This window comes from Bos grunniens, chromosome 11, assembly GCF_055505025.1.
Source record: "Bos grunniens cultivar Pamir isolate PY7600 chromosome 11, Bosgru_T2T1.0, whole genome shotgun sequence".
NCBI lineage: Eukaryota > Metazoa > Chordata > Mammalia > Artiodactyla > Bovidae > Bos > Bos grunniens.
In genome coordinates, this window is record NC_141175.1 from 104,639,833 (window position 1) to 104,656,592 (window position 16,760).

General features: G+C 54.6%; 1 protein-coding gene across 11 annotated transcripts in view; it reads left to right on the plus strand.

Moving 5' to 3' along the window:
• FAM178B (family with sequence similarity 178 member B) overlaps positions 1-16,760 on the plus strand; it is a 115,285-nt gene that overhangs the window by 86,728 nt on the left and 11,797 nt on the right. For 8 of the 11 annotated variants that reach the window (XM_086328132.1, XM_086328133.1, XM_086328134.1 and 5 more), the window contains one exon: positions 8,855-8,980. In XM_086328132.1, the coding sequence (XP_086184258.1) occupies positions 8,855-8,980 (126 nt within the window). Of the gene's footprint in view, positions 1-6,546; positions 6,944-7,189; positions 7,457-7,541; positions 7,683-8,854; positions 8,981-16,760 lie in introns of those variants that run through there. The other 3 variants (XM_086328138.1, XM_086328142.1, XM_086328141.1) reach the window with 3 other exon arrangements.

The following is a 16,760-nucleotide window of genomic DNA, read 5'->3' on the forward strand; positions in this document are numbered from 1 at the left end:
GGGTGGCCTGCACACTGGGCCTGATGACAGAGCCTCTGCGAGAAAGAGGACGGAGGGACCAGACAGGTGCAGGGCAGGCAGAGATGCGGTGGGAGCGAGACCAGTGGTCCCAGGAGGCCCCGGGCGACGGGGGCAGCCTAACAGACAGGCACTGCAGGGCAACCTGTGAACTCTGCAGAGAAGCGAGAGCAGGTGCGAGGCCAGAGTGTCGAGATCGGAAAAGGCAGGACCGGCCGCAGGTGGGGGGTGGGAGTAGCCACCTTCTGGCGGCACTTGGCAGCAACCAGGAAAACACAGGCTGGCTAGAGCGTCAGGGCCAGGTCAAGGCTTGGGGTTTTGTTTTGATTTGTTTTTTGGCTGGAGCTTGTGCAGCGGAGAGTGTGGGGAGCGTGATGAAGGCCGGAGAGGGTGAGGAGAGTGGTGTAGGGGGAGCGCCGGGGGTCTGGTCCTGGGGGGGACCCGCAGGGGAGGCAGGTGAGCAGGGCTGGCGGGGGTGGGAGGCAGGCCTCCCCCAGGGAGAGCTGGCCTGGGTGCTCCCAGCCTGTCCGGCCAGGCCCAGCCCTGCCCGGTGGGTCCCAGCTCCAGGACTGTCCTGCCACACCAGTCACCCACCTGCCCGCATGCCCACCATGCATTCATGAAACCCCAGTGGTGCACCTCTCGTGTACAGGCTCCGCACCCGGAGACAACCTCAAAGGAGAGGCTGTGAGCGAGCCAGGCTGAGGACACAATGACTAATTCTGGCCCAGGCAGCCAAGTGGCTTCCAGAGACGTCCTGAACCAGGTCCTGAAGGATGAGTCAGTGCTTGTGCAGAGGAGCTGAGACCATCAGCAGGCGGGCAGTGCAGCGCGTGCAGACCCACGCCAGACGGAAGGGGAGGACGGACCGGCTGGGGTCTGCCTCAGCCATCCCTCCCGTGCGCTTCCCCGTCTGTCCTCCCTGCAAGCCCAGGACTGCCGCACGGCCTCCTCCCAGGTCTCCGGGCTGCAAGCGCTCCCCTTTCCAGTTGGGCCTGTCAGACGGTTCCTTAGGAGACACGCCTTCAAAGGGTCGCCTCAAGCCCAGAGCCACCCACGTCCCGCCCACATGCCCCCTTTCCCCACTTCTCCTCGAAGCCCTGGCTGCCAGGGCTGCCCCCGCCTTCCTCACAGGCCAGCCTGGCCGCCCTCTGTACGCGGCTTTGTGCCCAGGGCACTTCTTCCTTTCCACCCATCACATGCCAACCAGAGTGTTGGCTCTAACGTGCCACGGAGCACAGCTGAGCCCCGGTGCCCTGTACAGGACTCGCCTCTTGCAGCAGGCCCAGTGGTCAGGTCTGGTTCTCTTGTCCCCGCTTTGCTGTTGTTCAGTCGCTCAGTCACGTCCCACTCTTCGCAGCCCCATGGACTGAGGCACACCAGGCTTCCCTGTCTTTCACCATCTACTGGACTTTGCTCAAATTCATGTCCATTGAGTCAGTGATGCCATCCACATTTACAGATAGGGAAATGGAGGCAGGTACAACTAGGAAATTTCTCAGGGTCATGAGGTGGAAGAACCGTGAAGCTAGGATGCAAAACCCAGGTGCCCTGACTGCAGAGTCTGTGCCCTGGACCCCTGCAGCGTGCCGCCTCTGCTCGTCCAGCCCCTTCCTCCTCGGCTCCCATTGTGGGGACAGCCTGAACCATACCTGCTGCTTCATGCCGATGCACCCAGCTGGTGCCTTGAACTTTGGTCCCAGACGGCAGACAGGAGGACAAGGGCCAGCCCTCCCACTTCCTTCATCCATATATACAGGTTTGATTTTTGCTGTTGTTGTTTAGTCGCTAAATCATGTCTGACTCTCTTGTGACCTCCATGGACTGTAGCCCTCCAGGCTTCTCTGTCCATGGGATTTCCCAGGCAAGAATACTGGAGTGGGTTGCCATTTCCTCCTCCGAGGGATCTTCACAGCCCAGGGATCGAATCTCTGTCTTACTTGCTTGATAAACCTTAGCAATTGACTCACCGTGAAGGGCAGTTCAAGGGGTGAGAACGGGCTCACCAGAGGAGAAGGTCTGGGGTGAGTGCCCAGGCAGGGGCTTTCGGGGCATTGCTGGGCAGGAGGAGCCCCCAGGGCCTGGATGGGTTGCGTTTCTGTCTGAGGCTGCAGCCTAAGGCCCCAGGAGCAGAAGCGGGTGCTGGAGAACTGAATCTGAGTGACAGGACTTCTGTAGGTGGTTGGAACACACCAGCCCCAAGGCTTGCATCTTCCAGGAGAGTCTTAGGATCAAACTGCTTCTTTCTTGTTGCTCCTGTGAATCCTGAGAATATCCCAGAAACAGCAGGGTTTGGACTCCAGGCACCAGTGTGCTCCAGACACAGCTCAGGGTGTGGAAGACACAGCCCTGAACAGAGCTCAGTCCCTCCCTCCTAGAACTCTCCGGGAGACAGACACAGGCACCAGGAGAGAAGCAAATCTTTGGCATTCCAGATGGTGCTAAGTGCTGTGGAGAAAAATAAAGCCTGATAAAGAGGAGAAGGGAGGAGAAGGGAGTGTTGGGAGAAGACGCTGCTTTATAGTAATGAACAGAGAAGGGGACATCTGAGCACAGACCTGAAGAAGTCACACAGGTTTCTTGGGGGGAAGACATTCCAGGCAGAGGGAACAGCATGTGTAAAGGCACTGGAGCAGACAAAGGCCTCTTAGATTAGAGAAAAGGCAAGGCCAGTGTGGCTGCAGCAGAGGGCTGAGAGTGGAGTAAGAGGCGTTGAGGCCAGAGGGGTAAGTGGGGACTCAGGAGAGAGCTGGACTTCCGTGCCAAAGTGGAGAGCTGCAGGAAGGTGTTGATAACAGGAGAGACATAACTTGATTCATAAAAATCTTTTACAATTACACTGGCTGCTGCATTGAGACTAGACTGTTAGGGGTGGGGTACATGCATGCTGAGTCACTTCAGTCATGTCCAACTCCATGTCACTACATGGACTGTGGCCTACCAGGCTCCTCTGTCCATGGAATTCTCCAGGCAAGAATACTGGAGTGAGTTGCCATGCTCTCCTACGGGGGATCTTCCGGACCCAGGGATCAAACCTGCATCTCTTTTGTCTCTTGAATTGGCAGGTGGGTTCTTTACCACTAGTGCCCCTAGGGTGGGGTAGAAAAAGACAGTTGCAGTAATCCTGGTAAGAGCTGTTGGCGATGTGGCCTGGGGAGATGGTGACGGAGGTGGTGAGCAGGTTAGGTTCTTGGCGCATTTCCCAAGTACAGCCAGCGGGAAGTAGAATGTAAGAGAAAGGAGACGTGGAGGGCTCCAGAACCTGTGCAACTGGCAGGATGGAGAAGCCCTTTACTAAGACAGGCAAGATATAGGCAAAACAGGTTTGGAGAGAAATTGGGAGTTTCTTTCTTATCCCAGGCCACCTCTTGCAACACCATAAGCCTCTTTTGTCAAGCCGTGCCTTCCAGTCTGGAGTTTGGAAAATATAGGCTTCAAATGGCTGAAATCAAGGGGGACAAAGAGTTGCATCTATTGTGGAAAGACCAGCTGCAGACCTGACCTGCTGTTCATCTGTTCACTCATTTAGCAAACACGTATTAAGCACACACAGTAGCCCCTGCTCTCCACGGGAGGTACGGTGCAGGCTGCTTGTGGGCGCCTGACTGAGCCAGGTCATAGTTGCAGCACGTGGACTCTTACTCGTGGCATATGGGATCTAGTTCCCTGACCTGGGATCAAACCCCACACCCCTTGTATTGAGAACCCCATCTTAGCCACTGGACCCCTAGGGAAGTCCCACAAATTATTTATTTCTGAAATTTTCCATTTAACATTTTCAGATCTTGGTTGACTACGGGTATCTGAAACCATGGAGAGTGAAACTTTGGATAAGGGGACACAGCTGTGCCAGGCGCCATTGCTATACGCGGCTCTGGGAACACTGCAGGGACCACCCCTGCCCTCGTGGAGCTGACATCCTAGTAGGGACGGACAAGCAGATAATAATAAACATAGCAAACAAGTAAATGGCATCACATATCAGAAGGTGCTAGTTCACTTCAGCCCCTCAGTCGTGTCCGACTCTGCGACCCCATGGACTGCAGCACGCGAGGCTTCCCTGTCCATTACCAACTCCCACAGCTTACTCAAACTCATGTCAGTTGAGTCCGTGATGACATCCAACCATCTCATCCTCTGTTGTCCCCTTCTGCTCCCGCCTTCAGTCTTTCCCAGCTCAAGGTCTTTTCAAATGAGACACGTTTTTCGCATCAGGTGGTTCAAAGTATTGGAGTTTCAGCTTCAGCATCAGTCCTTCCGATGAATATTCGGGACTGATTTCCTTTGGGATAGACTAGTTGGACCTCCTTGCAGTCCAAGGGACTCTCAAGAGTCTTCTCCAACACCACAGTTCAAAAGCATCAATTCTTCGGTGCTCAGCTTTCTTTATAGTCCAATTCTCACATCTGTACATGACTACTGGAAAAACCATAGCTTTGACTAGATGGACCTTTGTTGGCAAAGTAATGTCTCTGCTTTTTAATATGCTGTCTAATATGTTGGTCATAACTTGTCTTCCAAGGAGCAAGCATCTTTTAATTTCTTGGCTGCAATCACCATCTGCAGTGATTTTGGAGCCCCCCAAAATAGTCTCTCACTGTTTCCATTGTTTCCCCATCTATTTGCCATGATGTTAGTTTTCTGAATGTTGAGTTTTAAGCCACCTTTTTCACTCTCCTCTTCCACTTTCATCAAGAGGCTCTTTAGTTCTTCTTCACTTTCTGCCATAAGGGTGGTATCATCTGCATATCTGACGTTATTGATATTTCTCCCGGCAGTCTTGATTCCAGCTTGTGCTTCATCCAGTCCAGCATTTCTCATGATGTCCTCTGCATATAAGTTAAATAAGCAGGGTGACAATATAAAGCCTTGACGTACTCCTTTTCCTATTTGGAGCCAGTCTGTTGTTCCATGTCCAGTTCTAACTGTTGCTTCTTGACCTGCATACAGGTTTCTCAGGAGGCAGGTCAGGTAGTCTGGTATTCCCATCTCTTTCAGAATTTTCCACACTTTGTTGTGATCCACACAGTCAAAGGCTTTGGCATAGTCAATAAAGCAGAAATAGATGTTTTTCTGGAACTCTCTCATTTTTTCAGTGATTCAATGGATGTTGGCAATTTGATCTCTGATTCCTCTGCCTTTTCTAAATCTAGCTTGAACATCTGGAAGTTCATGGTTCACATACCGCTGAAGCCTGGCTTGAATAATTTTGAGCATCACATTGCTAGCATGTGAGATGGGTGCAACTGTGCGGTAGTTTGGGCATTCTTTGGCATTGCCTTTCTTTGGGATTGGAATGAAAACTGACCTTTTCCAGTCCTGTGGCCACTGCTGAGTTGTCCAAACTTGCTGGCATATTGAGTGCAGCGCTTTCAAAGCATCATCTTTTAGGATTTGAAAGAGCTCAACTGGAATTCCATCACCTCCACTAGCTTTGTAGTGATGCTTCCTAAGGCCCACTTGACTTCACACTCCAGGATGTCTGGCTCTAGGTGAGTGATCACACCATCATGGTTATCTGAGTCATGAAGATCTTTTTTGTATAGTTCTTCTGTGTATTCTTGCCACCTCTTCTTAATATCTTCTGCTTCTGTTAGGTCCTTACCATTTCTGTCCTTTATTGTGCCCATCTTTGCATGAAATATTCCCTCAGTATCTCTAATTTTCTTGAAGAGATCTCTAGTCTTTCCCATTCGATTGTTTCTCTGTATTTGTTTGCATTGATGACTGAGGAAGGCTTTCTTATCTCTCCTTGCTGTTCTTTGGAACTCTGCATTCAAATGGGTGTATCTTTCCTTTTCTCCTTTGCCTTTTGCTTCTCTTCTTTTCACAGCTATTTGTAAGGCCTCCTCAGACAACCATTTTGCCTTTTTGCATTTCTTTTCTTGGGGATGATCTTGATCACTGCCTCCTGTCCAGTGTCAGAAGGTGCTAACTGCTTGGAAAACAAAAGTCATGCCGGAAGGGGATTAGCAAGTGCAGGTGCTGTGGGCCCGCAGGATAGACGGGAGGGGGAGGCGGCAGAAGGCTGGAAGAAGGTCGGGGCAGCCACGCAGTGTCGAGTCAGAAGGTCCACGCAGGGCACAGGCTCCGGGGAACAGTAGGGGCACTTTGGGCCTTGCAGACACTTTCATTACTGACTAGAGGATTTTTGCAGAAACTAGTACCTGTGGCCTTAGTTTCTGATAAGTGAATATTGAAACTTTTGCAGCTCATAAAGGTCGGGTATCAACAGACATACGAATACATCTCTGGTCAATAATATGTTCATGTCCTGGCCTTCTCCACTGAGCTAACAGAAGTAGATGCTGGGGTCTGAGCACAGGAGTGACCGCTGTGTGGACAGTTGCCTGGCTGGGAACGGTCTGCTGCCTCTGGCCAGACGAACCGCTGAGGCCAGCGGAGGCCTGCCTTTTTGGGTGATAGTTTGCTTCTTGCCGGGGGATGTCTGTCCTGAAGGGCTGACTGTTTGCAGAGACAGCTCTCAGCAGTAGGGGTGGAGCGGGGATACATGCTGGTCAGAGCCTGGCCCTGCCGGGGACCCATGCGGCCCAAATAAGTCCTCATCCCAGAGAAGGGTGTGTCTGCTGGAGAGGGAACGGCTGGGGCTGCCAGAGCTGGGAACAAAAGAGAATAAGCAATCAGAAGGCAGCAGCTTGCCATGCTGAGCAGAGTGAAGCTGTTTTCCTGGAGAGGAAAAACATGGGAGCAGCCAGCCCGCTGCCCTGTGGGCCCCTGCCTGCCCCCACCCTTGCCCAGGGTCCTGGCCGGGGTGGAGCTGCCCGCCGGAGGGCTGCTTCTGGGGCTGTGGGCTGCTAAGCTCGCCCTGTGCGTGCACAGCTGTGAGCCTGGAGCAGGCAGGACTGTTGTGGAAACTATCCACAGACTTGGAAGGCCTGAGCAAGGCAGCACAGCCCTGGTTTTGGTGAGAATCCAGATGGTGCCTGTCTTTGCCCAGAACCTCCCCGCTCTGTCTCCCTGCTGCCTGCTCTCCCTTTCTGCAGGGATCAGACGCTCAGCCAAAAAGCCCTGGCCGCCTTCCAGCAGCCAAGGGCCCCGGGCCTGACTCCTAGCCCTCACCCAGCCCAGCTGCTCCTGTGGGCTGTCTCAGCCCGTGACTGGCCGAGGTGCTGAGCAGGTGTCTGCGGCTGAGCTGGGGAGGAAGCCAGGTGTGCCGGACCGGGCTGTGATCAGGCGGGAGCTGGCCCAGGGCTTAGCCCTCGCCCTTTGGGCCAGCCCACACCTGCTACATCTGAAGAGATGGCGCCTTTGTGAACCTCCCTGGCCCCACACCTTCGTTCTGGGTCCTCCCTCCCCAGGGCTATAGGCAGCCTCAGAGGGGCCCAAGACTTGCCTGCCTTCTGGAGCCCCAGCCTTCAGTCAACCCTGGGGCAGCTGGTTGTCCTTGCTGGGGCCCAGTCGAGACTGCCGAGACCAGGTGCAAGGGCTGGGCAGGAAGGGTAGCCTGCTGCAGACCCCTGACTTAGGAAGCTGCGTGTGCCCACGTTCACAGAGGGTGGGCGGTTTAGGTGCAGGGCAGGGCGGCTAGCAGGCCCAGTGTCATAATAACCAAAGGGCACCGTGTGGACCTCCTGGGGAATCCTATTCCAACAAAACAACTGCGTGCAGACATTGTTGAGACGATCAGAGAAACCTGAGCACAGGTGTGGGGTCGTGTAAGGAATGCTTGTTAGTTGTGTTGGGCAAGAAAATAATGTGATTACTTTACAAGGGGAAAAAAGTCCTTATCCTTTTCTGTTAGAAGATCTTTGTGGGTAAAATGATCTGAGGTTTAGATTTGCTTTTAAATTCTCTGGAAGGAAAAAGGTTGGAGGGGTTGGGGAGGATGTGATGAGTGCAGTCATCATTCACATTCAGACATGGGCTTGGGGGCAGTTCTCAGCCTCTTTTCTTTCAAGAGCATTGAAAGCCCTGTGTTGTTGTTCGGGTTCTAAGTCACGTCTGACTCTTAGCGACCCCGTGGACTGCAGCACGCCAGGCCTCCCTGATCATCACCAACTCCCAGAGCTCACTCAAACTCATGTCCATCAAGTCGGTGATGCCATCCAGCTACCTCATCCTGCGTCGTCTTCTCTTGCTTTCGATCTTTCCCAGCAGCAGGGTCTTTTCCAGTCAGCCACCTCTTTGCATCAGGAGGCCAGAGTATTGATGCTTCAGCACTAGTCTTTCCAATGAATATTGAGTTGATTTCCTATAGGGTTGACAACCCCCATAGTAACCAGTGGGCTTGAGCAGCAGCAGCTCAGAGTGGGAAGGTCTTGTCCGGCGGCGGCGGAGACCCTCTTTCTGGTCTTGTTTCTTCTAAACCGAGTGTCTGCTCAGTCCCGGGCTGTGGATTAAAGCGCTTGCGTGTCCTCCTTCACTTGTCTGAAGCAGCAGCCCCCAACCTTTTTGGCACCAGGAACCAGATTTGTGGAAGAAAGTTTTTCCATGGACTGGTTGAATTGGAGGGGCGGGGATTGGGGATGACTTGAACGCATTACATTTATTATGCACTTTATTTCTATTATTATTACATCAGCACCACCTCGGATCATCAGACATTAGATCCCAGAGGTTGGGGCCCCCTGGTCTCAAGGATGCTTGCCCTGGGCCACTACCTATGAGCACGTGAGCCTCCTCCCCCAGGAAGAATGGGGGAGCTTGTCTCCACTCCACAGCTGGGGACAGGCTCCAAGAGGCCACACGACTCCCAAGGGAGAGGAGCCAACGGTCTGGCTCCAGAGCCCATATTCCTGCCAGCCGGAGTATCCCCGCCACGCATTCCCGAAGCGCCCCAAGAACTCGTGAGTGACGCCCCCTTTCTCCTCCCCAGCTGTCCTCGCTCTGCCAGCTCCTGAGCCTCATGAGGCCATCATCCCTGAGGCGGTACCTGGGCCCTGAGACCGTGCTGCCTGGCCAGGAGCAACAGCCAAAAGCCAGTGCCCAGCTCGACCACAAGGTGAGCACCCAGCCCCTGCCCGCCTCCACCAGGGCGCCACCCCAGGGATGGCAGGGCTGTCCACACGTCACAGCCTCGGGAGCTTAAGGCTGCCATTCCCAAAACCCCTGCCGCACAGGACCACGCCCGACCAGCTGCTCCCACCCACCTCCACAGAGCCTGTCCCTGGCACCCCTCACAGAGGTGGCGCGCTGTGGGCACAGGCACGCAGGCTTGTGGGGTTTGCTGCGTCCTTTGCAGCCTGGCGTGGCTTTGTTGGAGAGGACACAGGAACTGAATTGCTGGTGAGGGGAGTGGGGTGGGAAGGAGTGCCGTAGACAAGCAACACAGGGAACATTCTCACGCACGAAGCTGCCTGTTTCTGGCTATCAGAGCCGAGTCTAGCTCCCTGTTCCTATGCCTGTGGTCCTCACTAAGGCCGAGTCCTAAGCTTTCCCAGTTCTTCCAAAGTGGCTTCCCAGACCTCACTCAGCTTGCCTGAAAATTACACTTGGAGTAAGTCAGGAGCAACAAGGAGCCCCAGAGCCTGCAGGTCGTGGGGCTTGGAATGGTCAGGCCTGTGGCCTCTGGGGTGAATGTCAAGCCGGGGTGACTGTGTAGGGCCTTCAGGCTGGGATTCCCAAGCTGTGCTCCCTCAATGAGCACCCCCATCCCTCCATCCCTGGGGAATGGGGGATGAAGGATGCAGATAGGCATCTTCCTAATTTCGGAAGGTGGTTAATTCCTAAAGCTCTCCTGGAGGTTGGATGTTAACGATCAGGAGGCCAGCCTTTGGGCATCATTCTCAAAATCAGATAAGGAATTAATTACTTAATGAACACAAAGGAACTATTAAGAAGATGTGATCACCCCCAGGTGTACGTTCCTCTCCTGGAACATGGAGAGAAGGTTCTCAGCTGAGCCTGACGTGAGCACACTTATGAGGCTGCTGCCTCCCAGGAGAGCCTGTCTTCTTTCTTGTCCCTTTCCCCTGAATCTGGAGCCTGTTACGAAGACTGAGTCTGGTTGTTGAGGGATGAGGGGTGCGGGGCTCGAGAACATAGGTGGGGTCAGCCCATGGGGACGGTACGTCTGAGCAGAACACAAGTGGGCAGGCCCCAGGCCTGGGCTAGAGATGGGAAAAGTGACAGGAAGAAGGGAAGGTTGAGAGAGGAGAGTGGAGGCTTGTGTCTGGGTCTGGCCAAGGCACATTGGGGCCACCCCTGGGCCTCATCTGCCTCGCAGAGGTGGTGTCATTGCCTGGCCAGAGGGTGCCATTTGGCTCATTGCATTCCAGAGCTCGTCTGGTAGGAGATGTCCCTTCAAAAGCCTGGGAACAGAGGGGAGTAGCAGGCTCAGGGTATCCTTTTATTCTTGAGGATTGTTTTCATGCATGTAATCCTGGTGGCTCAGACGGTAAATAATCTGCCTGCAATGCAAGAGACCTGGGTTCGACCCCTGGGTCAGGAAGATCCTCTGGAGAAGGGAACAGCTACCCACTCCAGTATTCTTGCCTGGAGAATCCCATGGACAGTAGAGCCTGGTGGGCTACAGTCCATGGGGTCGCAGAATGTTCGACACTACTGAGCATCTAACACACTCACGCATGTGAAGGATGCTGTGAAGTGTCCCCTTGGTCGGCTGCCATATTGAAAGGGGCAGGCATGTCTCGGCCAGGCGCCCCACACATGTAGGGTATGCTGCTCTAGGGAGGCCAAGGCAGCTCTTGCATGCCTCTGTGGCAGCGCGAGCCCATGGGATTGATCCTGGCCCAAGAGGTGGGGAGCCTACACCAGAGGAGGGGCAGGGCTGGTGGGGGGACACGGGGTCTGCACAGCAATGTGAAGCATCCTGTTTCCCTGGGCCGGGGACTGTTCTGACTGGGAGGGGCTAGGTGGGGCAGGTAAGTAGACTCCCGCCACCCAGCCCCACTCCCCACTCAGCTGACTGACTCCTCATTAGGCCCCAGCGTGTTTCATCTTCAAAGGTGATCAGGCTGCTCACCAGCCAAAAGAAGCAGTGGCGTCATCCGCCCTGTTTTACAGGGAGTGGTGGTCGGGGCTCGCTGAGCTTTTATCCGCAGAGCTCAAAGTGTCTGCCTTCTTTCTCCCTGGGGTGCAGAGGGGAAACTAAGGCCAGAGTGAGGCTGGCCCAAGGCAACCCAGCCTGGAGAAAAGGGGGACAGGCCCTTCCCAGCGCTGGGCCCCATCCCCTGGGCTCCCACTCCCTTCTGTCTAGGAGATTTCCTGCCCAAGGCTGCCGGGTCACAGCCCTTCTCCAGCTGCGGATAAACACTCGTGCCAGCCTCCATCCCACCTCCCCCATCCTGTCTCTGCCTGGGGCCTTGGCCCAGCTCCTGCTTCCCCTGGGAAGCTGCTTCCCGAGAGGCTGGGTGCTCAGATGCCCATGGCATGACTCTGTCTCCTCTCGGGTTCCCTGGCTTTGCAGTTGTCCTTTGACTTGTCTGTCTCCCTGGCTAGACTGTGGGCACAGCTGCTGTCCCAGCATCGCCTGCTGGGTTTGGCACTAGATGATGGAATGAGTGAAGAAGTGAATGAATGCAGTTGCAAGTCTCCCTGTCTAAACTCTCTTCTTCCACCCGCTCTGGGCCTCCCACCCCTCCGCTGGAGAGCACCCTCCCTCTGCATGCCCTCTGCCCTCAGACCAGCCTTTACCGGCAGGCCTCCTTGTCTTCTAATGTCCTCGTTTCATTAAGGCTACAAGGGTTGATGGCCTGGGCTTCTTCTGTGGGAGGCCCTTGACTTCAGAAGTGTCACCAGCTTATGAGAAAACCAATCACAGCCAATGTTTGTAATTATCAGCTAGTAAGATTCCTGCCTAGGGCTTCCCAGGTGATTCAGTTGGGTAAAGAACCCACCTACCAATGCAGGAGACACAGGAGACATGAGTTTGATCCCTAGGCCGGGTAGCCCATAGAATAAAAAATGGCAACCCACTCCAGTATTTTTGCCTGGAGAATCCCATGGACAGAGGAGCCAGGCGGGCTACTGTCCATAGAGTCACAAAGAACTGGACACGACTGAGCGACTTAGCATGATCAGCAGTGTTGTGATCATTTCAGATGCACAGCGGAGCGGCTCACGCATACACACACATCTTTCCGTTCTCCCCCAAACTCCCCTCGCATCCAGGCCGCCACATAACACTGAGCAGAGTGCCCTGTGCTGCACAGTAGGTCCTTGTTGGTTATCCGTTTTAAATATAGCAGTGTGTACGTGTCCATCCCTAAGTATCCCTTCCCCCGTCCTTCCCCACCGGCAACCATAAGGTCGCCAAGTCTGTGAGTCTGATTCTGTTTTGTAAGTTCATTTGTATCATCTCTCTGTAGATTCCACATATACGTGATGTCATACGATATTTAAAGTGCTTTTGGATAAAGAAGCTGCTCAGCCCCCTGGGTGCTTTTGCGGGGGGGGAGGGGGGGCGGGGCGGGGCTGGGCTTGCCTGGTTTGAGAAGGCAGGGTCTCCCAGAGAAGGATCACTGCGGTCAAAGTGATGATCTGGGGACCTGCATGGGCCGGGGCCCTGCGGGTCTGCAGGTGGGAGCGGGTGTCTCAGTGCACGTGTGTGCTCTGGGAGTTGGCCTCCAGGTGCTTCCCTCTGGTCCATGGGCACCAGGTCAGCAAGCAGCCTCCATGTGTGTGAGGCTGTCCTTTCGGCTCCTGTGCAGACAGACTTCATGTAACTGGACTCAGAGCAGCCAGCTCAGCCATACAGCTTGGAACCAAGGGTTTCCTGGGGGCTTTCTGTTTTCTTGTAGCCGACATGTGTAAACCATATTTGGCCAGACTGACTTACTCACTTTTATCCAGATGACTGATGCTTTGGTCATGTTAAACTCCGCTACGTGTGATGTTCCTATTGATGGCATTCCCCTGCCCTTTCTGGCTTCTCCCCAGGGCTATCTTCTTCACCGATGCTACCATGAAGGAATCTGGGGTTCTGTTTTTCCCCTAGGGATTTGGAAAGTCTATAGAACCAAGAGGGCTTCCCAGGTGGCACTAGTGGTAAAGAAGCCGCCTGCCAGTGCAGGAGGTGTAAGAGACGCAGGTTCGATCCCCAAGCAGAGAAGATCCCCTGGAGGAGGGCGTGGCAGCCCACTCCAGGATTCTTGCCTGAGAATCCCATGGGCAGAGGAGCCTGGCAGGCTGCAGTCCACAGGGGTGTACAGTTGGACACAAGTGAGGTGACTTAGCACACACCACATGTAGAACCAGGATCTTTATGGTAGGGTGGAGGTTTACCCCTCGGTTTGGTTGAACTTGGAGATTTCGAGAAGTTAACTATCTCTCGTTGTGTAGAAAGAAGACCAAAGGCCATGGAGCCAGGTGTCCCAAGGCTGGGGCTGTGTGGAGCCAGTCCCGTCTCCTCTGCCTCCAGGCTGCATCCTCCTCATGGTCTGACAGTGTCCTCACGGGACAGACAGCCTAGGACCCACTGGAGGTTCTGCCTCTGTGGTGGTCCCTGTCCTCCAGGGCCCAGCTGCAAGAAGCCACCCCACCCAAACTGAGCCTGGCAGTTGCAGGAGCCCCCATCAGCGTCCTCACCGGGCACGGGGCCTTTGACCCGTATCTGTGCTCACGAGGCTTTGGGACGGCTTGTTTATAGGAGAAGTGCATTCATGGAGAGGTGAAGGGGCGGGGTGTGCTCTGAGGTCGGGTAAAGCTCTGGGGTGAACCCCACCCGACTGCATGGATTCCTTTGAACTCACTGCTGGGATTTCTGCACCTCTGCGTATCTCTGCACATCTTCTGCAAAGGGCACGGGCCTGCCACACATGCGTGTGCACATATGTCTTGTGTATGCGTGCGCGGGTGTGTGTGTGTGTCCTGTGCATCCCCTGTGTGTATATCTTCATGGTGTGCCCAGGTGTTCATGGAGTTGACAGACAAGTTATACCACTTTTGCTCCTGCGCCGGCCTGTCCCTGTGTCGGGTGACCCTGCCAAGAGCGGCCTTAAGTGACTGGGGTGTGGTTGGGGAGTTTGGAGAGAGGAAGGGAGGGTGCCGCTGCCCTCAGGCTCTCCAAGCCGCCTCTGCACCCTACATTCTCGCGCAGGCAGGCAGCACCAGCAAGGGGACGAGGAGTCTCTCAGGCTTGGCTGGGGCACAGGCATCTAGCCCCGTGTCACCTAGAAGGGCAGGTGGAGGGGGAAGCCCTCCCTCTCCCTCCCCTCTCTGCCTCTCCCTGAACTTTCTGCCCCTTGCCCTGCACCACAGGGAGAGCTGTGCCCACAGGGCTGGGGACCTTGGTCAGGCCAAGAGGAGGAGGGTTGGGAAGAACTGGCTGGTTTTGAAGAATGGGTTGTGGCTATTCTGGACTCCTGAATCCCTTCCCTGGCTAGTCTGTTGTGGGTTCCTCCTCACTTCCTCCAAAACGAGGAACATCTGACATCTTTTGAAATAAACTTTGAAGAGGTGGCCTCTGGGCAGCTGACCCTAAGGGGAGGCCTGTGCCCCAGCCACACGTCACAGCCACCTGAGTGGCTGCAGGCCTCTTCCGAGCGGGTACCTCTGAGCATCTGAAGGCACAGGGGGCCAGGGCTGAGACCAACTTTGAATTCCAACTCCCAGGAATTCTGGCTTCTTTGCAAGTGTGTGAGCCGGGCTTCAAGTGATGTTATTGAGCTGGGAGGAGAGGCGTGGATTCTGCAGGCAGCTGTTGCTAAGCCCAGCCAGCTGGCCTCCTCGGCAGCTTCTGGGCCTGCTGTCTGCCCTGCCCCACCCTGGGCTCAGTTCTCCTGAGGACCCTTCAAGGGTCCCTCCTTAAGCTCAGTCCTCATCCCAGGCGGGTGACTCATCGGCTTCTGACCTAACAGCCCACTTCCATCTCTTCCTCCTTCAAGTCCTCCTGGACAACTCTGTGATCGTCTTCCTCCTATTCTTTCTTAGGAAAAAGTGAACCTGAGCGCCTGTCACATCACATTCAAACCCCACCATCCAAGGGCTTTGTCAGCTCACCCTGCTCCATCCATGCAGTTCTTCTCTTGTGAATCAAACCACTCCACTTGATTCCGAGCAACGGGTGCCCTTCCCAGAAACCTGCTGCTCTTCGGCCTTTGTCTTTGCTCCTGCTGGTCCTCCTTCCTGGTGATGCCTGGCCCGTCTCTTCTGTCCTTGGTGATCATTGCAGTCTGTTTATTCAGCCCTTGGTTTGTCCGCCCATTTCTTCACACGCCTGAACAGAGTCGCCTTTGAGGGCAGGGGCTAGGGTCTAATGCGCTCACTAAAATGCCTGCCCTGAGCAGGTACAGTCTGGTGAGGAACCCTTCCCCATCTCTGTATACCCAGCCCCACCCACCAGTCTCGAGAAGGCCAGTGGAGGGGAGCAGGGCCGGCTTGCAGGATCTTAGTTCCCTAACCAAGGAGCAAACCCAGGGCCCAGCAGTGAGAGCACACTCTTCGCGACCCCACGGACTGTAGCACGCCAGGCTTCCCTGTTCCTCACCATTTCCTGGAGTTTGCCCAAATTCATGTCTATTAAATCAGTGACAACATCCAACCATCTCATCTTCTGTTGCCCTCTTCTTCTTCTGCCTCAGTCTTTCCCAGCATCAGGGTTTTTTCCAATAAATCAGCTGTTCTCATCAGGTGGCCAAAGTATTAGAGCTTTAGCTTCAGCATCAGTCCTTCCAAAGAGTATTCAGGATTGATTTCCTTCAAGATGGACTGGTTTGATCTCCTTGCAGTCCAAGGGACTCTCAAGAGTCTTCTCCAACACCACAGTTCAAAAGCATCAATTCTTCAGTGCTCAGCCTTCTTTATTGTCCAGCTCTCATATCCATACATGACTACTGCAAAGATCATAGCCTTGACTATACAGACCTTTGTCGGCAAAGATGTCTCTGCTTTTTAACACACTGTCTGGGTTTGTCATAACTTTCCTGCCAAGAAGCAGTCGTCTTCTAATTTGATGGCTACAGTCACCTTCCACAGTGATTTTAGAGCCGAAGCAGAAGAAACCTGTCACTGCTTCCACCTTTTTCCCTTCTGTTTGCCATGAAGTAATGGGGTCGAATGCCATGATCTTAGTTGTTTTAATATAGAGTTTTAAGCCGACTCCCTAGCCAGGGAGAAGAAAGAGCTTCTGTGCTAGATCCTAACAGAGTCCCACAGTTGAGTGTGGTTGGCTTGGCTTGAGTCGTGTGCTCACCTCTCAGCCAGTCACATAGCCAGGCATACAGTGATTGGCAGGCCTAGACTACTGGGCTTCACCTGGAGTCAGGGCTGAAGTCCCCACTATGGGGCACCTTGGCCTGGGTGTTGGGGACGGGAGGCTGGGACTTGACAGAAGGAGGGGATGGGATCCTGGGCACTGGGAAACCTGAGTGTCCACAGCATCCCTCTGGTCTTCAGAGCCCCATTTGGGAAATGTAAGGAGGGAAGTGCTTCCCAACAACTCAGTGAGTAAGAAAGATAAGAAAGAGAAAGCAGGAAGCCACTGCTCCAAGGGGCCTCTCCTCTCCTGGAGGAGGCCTTTACCCGCACCCCGGCTAGTTTCAGGGGCTCCCTGCAGTGCACCCATGCACTGATGTGCTCGCGCACACCCAGACATAGATTCCCAGACAGAGGCACTGAGAATCCCATCCCTCTCAGGGCAGCCGGCAGAGCAGGGCCTCGGTTCCAGATCCCCCTGGGGTCAGGGTCTCTGTCCCAGCCAAGAAGCAGAAAGGGCTGTCAGTCCCTGCCTGTCATCTCCCCTGACCCCATGGCCAGCAGGAAGCCAGAAAGGAAGAGTAGGCTGGGTGGGAGCGCGCTCACAAGGGTTTGCCTACAGCCCC